This window comes from Otolemur garnettii, unplaced genomic scaffold, assembly GCF_000181295.1.
Source record: "Otolemur garnettii isolate 467f Iridium unplaced genomic scaffold, OtoGar3 scaffold00013, whole genome shotgun sequence".
Taxonomy (NCBI): domain Eukaryota; kingdom Metazoa; phylum Chordata; class Mammalia; order Primates; family Galagidae; genus Otolemur; species Otolemur garnettii.
The window spans coordinates 881,414-884,977 of NW_003852408.1; the positions used below are offsets into that span (position 1 = coordinate 881,414).

Sequence of the window (3,564 nt, forward strand, 5' to 3'; positions counted from 1 at the left end):
CCAATATCATTCAAATGCCTATCTTTTTTTTTTTTTTGGACAGAGCCTCAAGCTGTCCCCTGGGTAGAGTGCCATGGCATCACAGCTCACAGCAATCTCCAACTCCTGGGCTCAAGCGAGTCTCCTGCCTCTGCCTCCCAAGTAGCTAGGACCATAGGCGCCCACCACAACGCCTGGCTATTTTTTGGTTGCAGCCATCACTGTTGTTTGGCAGGCCCAGGCTGGATTCGAACCCACCACCTTAGGTGCATGTGGCTGGTGCCTTAGCCACTTGAGCCACAGGCGCCAAGCCTGAAGACTGTCTTAACTGTGTGTTCCCCGCAGAAAGCACTGGGGAACTAAAAGATACTCACATAATAAACTATAGTCCCTCATTCATGTATGAGGACAGACTCTAGCCATGAACCTTTCCATATCACGAGCACTCTAAGAGCTGTCACTACCTTGAACAATAAGGATGCATCAACCATAAAACAGTAAGATGACTCTCTGGGAGGCATGAGAACCCAGAAATCATTGTAATGAATGACACTAGGTGTTAATGTAGACATCCTTTTCTGGCAAGAACTAAAACCCAAGGTTCTCAGCTCCTCTATAAAAATATGAATGGAAAACAGTACCTAACATTAATATTGAACTTTTCAACCGTATATCTGGAGATACTAAGAAATATAAATACTACTATAAAGTTTCAATATGCGAACTCAAACTACAGATTAGTGATCATTAAATAAACAACATTATGGATATTTTCTCACAGTACTTGTATTTATAACAAATATTCATACTATGAATAACATAACTAAAATATATATATGACCATGATAATTAATATGTCAACTAACCAATCACTCATTAATTTCTGTTTTTGAGGTCTTTTTCAGAAGAGGGCACAATGAATATAGCATATGAATGTACTTATATCAATCAAGTACCAATAAACCAAAAGGAAAAAGCAGATATGAATGAACAGAAATGCTTATGTTTCATAGCCAGAGGCATGCACCATTGTGAAAGAATGAATTTCAGACCTTTGCAGCTTTGGCCTTCTCTAGCTGCTGAAGCTGTTCCAGGGCAGGGCTTGGTGCTGTGGTGTCCAAAGGAAGATCCCACACACTACCACCTTCCCAAACTGCAAGACAATGAGGGAAAAAAGGAGGGGAGTCAGAGCTTATCCACTGGCATAATGAAAAAAGCTGCTTCTCTGTGCCTGAATGAAAGCCATCATATACATGTTTTACTTATAGTAGAGTGGATTGCCAATGTGCTCTAGTTTCTGTCAGTATCCTTCAACACATCCAGAAAGAAGGCAAGTATGATGCATTTTGGGGGGAATTAACTTCATCTTCACAAAGCCCTACGTAGGGCATCCGTTCATATGTCCATCTTTAAGGATGAACAAAAGTAGTTTGTAACACTCTCATGGGGATATGGCAAGCATGTGGCAATACTCTTAGAGAACTAGGTGGTTGCATAACATTGTGAACATATTAAATGCCACTGAATCGCTCACTTTAAAATGGTTAATTTTGTATTATGCAAATTGCATCTCAATAAAGAGGGAGAGATCTTGCATTTATCTCTTGGTTCTAAAAAAATAAAAATTAAATAGATAAATTAATAAAATAAAAATAAAAAGAAGAAAAAGTCCACACTCCAGCAGGCCCCTGGAAAGGCTGGGCAAGTCTCACAAATCACAAGTAACACTTGATCCTGATGATCTGAAAGGCCACACAAGATCTTATGTAGAAGTAAACAAATGAACAAAAATCTTAATCTAGTCCATTTAGACTTAATCTAGATCTTAATCTAGTCCATTCTCCTGTTGCCAACGTTTCCTGACATCATTTTTCAGCATTTTCTATTTTTACATTCTCCTTTATCAAGTATCCATATAAAACCAATGGGATATTTGTAAAGGACCTTAAATGCACACAAACCTAAAGAGAAATTATTTAGTATAGTACTTAAAGTTTCCCTAAAATTGGAGAATACAGGTTGAGTATCCATTATCCAAAATGCTTGGGACCAAAGTGTTCAGATTTTCAGTTTTAGATATTTTCCAATTTTGAAATATTTGCTTATACATATATAACAAGATACTTTAGGGATGGTACCCAAGTTAAAACAAACAAACAAAACATTCATTTATGCTCCAAATACACTTTATACACATAACCTGAAAGTAATTTTACACGACACTTTTAATAACTTTGTGCATGAAAAAATGTTTGTGTTAAATATTTATGTGTGAAATTTTCCACTATGAAATCCTGCCAGCACTCAAAAGGTTTTGAATTTTGGAGCATTTCAGATTTCAGTCTTTTTGATTAGAGATAGTCACCCTGTATTTTAACATCCTAACTATAAATGGCTACCAAGTAAAATAAGGTACACACAGCATGGAAAGCTGATGAGGAAGGACAATCAGTCCTTCTCCTGCCATAAGCCCCAGGGTCAATGTTAACAAGAAAACCATAAATGGCTCAATACCACACAGAAAACTTTACCAATGCCTATGGTTCACAGTTTTCAATACCAATTTTATTGTCTCATAAGAACTATATCCATGGTTCAAACTATCTACTGATGCAAATATCAGACCCTAAGAAACAGAAGGGCTCCACCAATATGCAGACTAAAAAACAGAAATTCCAACTTCAATACTTCTAATTTGATACAAAAATAATCAGAATGAGAGAAAGTGCTTGCTTTATAGCAGACTTTTCTCTTTCCAAAACTTCTGGGTACCTACAGCATTAATGTATATATCAATCCTTAATTCAAAAGGACAGATCACCATACTTATGTTGTTACTTATGCATTTCCCTCCCAATTGAAAGGTCAAAAACAATTTAAAAGACCTTTCTACATTGATTAGAGCAGTGGTTCTCAACCTTCCTAATGCCTTGATCCTTTAATATAGTTTCTTGGGTCGCGACGCACTGGTTGAGAACCACTAGATTAGAGCAACCTGAAAAAGATGCTAGCTCAAATTGAAGAAATCTATGTACTAAATAATTTCTAAAAAATCCTTAACATTGTATTTTCAATAATACCTTTAAACTTTTGCTGGGATTTATTTTTAACAATGGACGTTTTGGAATATTCAATACAAAATGGATCAAAACCCTAATACATTTTTTGAAACTTGAAGTATAAAACTTTACAAGACTCTTAAGTCTTTGCAGTGCTATTGAAAGGTCAATCTATATTTTTACCTGTAGGCTGTGAAGCTGCTGTCTGAAGCTCCCAGATAGAGCCATTATCTGGCACCGACACGGACCTAGTTACTGAGGGAATGATGTTCTGATCAGAGATTCTGCAAAAAGGAGACAAAAAAATTAACTTGTTCCTGTCATTTGCAAAATTAAGATAAAGAGGTATTTCAAGATTGTTCATAGGTTTTCCAGGTTATTTACCCAGAAAACTCTCTGTTTTACTAAAACCTAACACTACCACAGCAGTTAGAAGAAGAACAAAAACAAAAACACAATGATCGCATTTCTGGAATGCTCTCTGATACTAGCAGCTATTGATTTCTAAATGATGAATATTATCTAT

The 3,564-nt window shown here is 36.3% G+C and overlaps 1 protein-coding gene across 3 annotated transcripts in view; it reads right to left on the reverse strand.

Moving 5' to 3' along the window:
- Positions 1 to 3,564, reverse strand: part of GIGYF2 (GRB10 interacting GYF protein 2) — a 145,264-nt gene that overhangs the window by 37,514 nt on the left and 104,186 nt on the right. For all 3 annotated transcript variants that reach the window (XM_023510308.1, XM_012802254.2, XM_023510307.1), the window contains 2 exons: positions 3,222 to 3,322; positions 1,032 to 1,132 (listed from right to left, as the gene is read on the reverse strand). In XM_023510308.1, the coding sequence (XP_023366076.1) occupies positions 1,032 to 1,132; positions 3,222 to 3,322 (202 nt within the window). The remainder of the gene's footprint in view (positions 1 to 1,031; positions 1,133 to 3,221; positions 3,323 to 3,564) is intronic.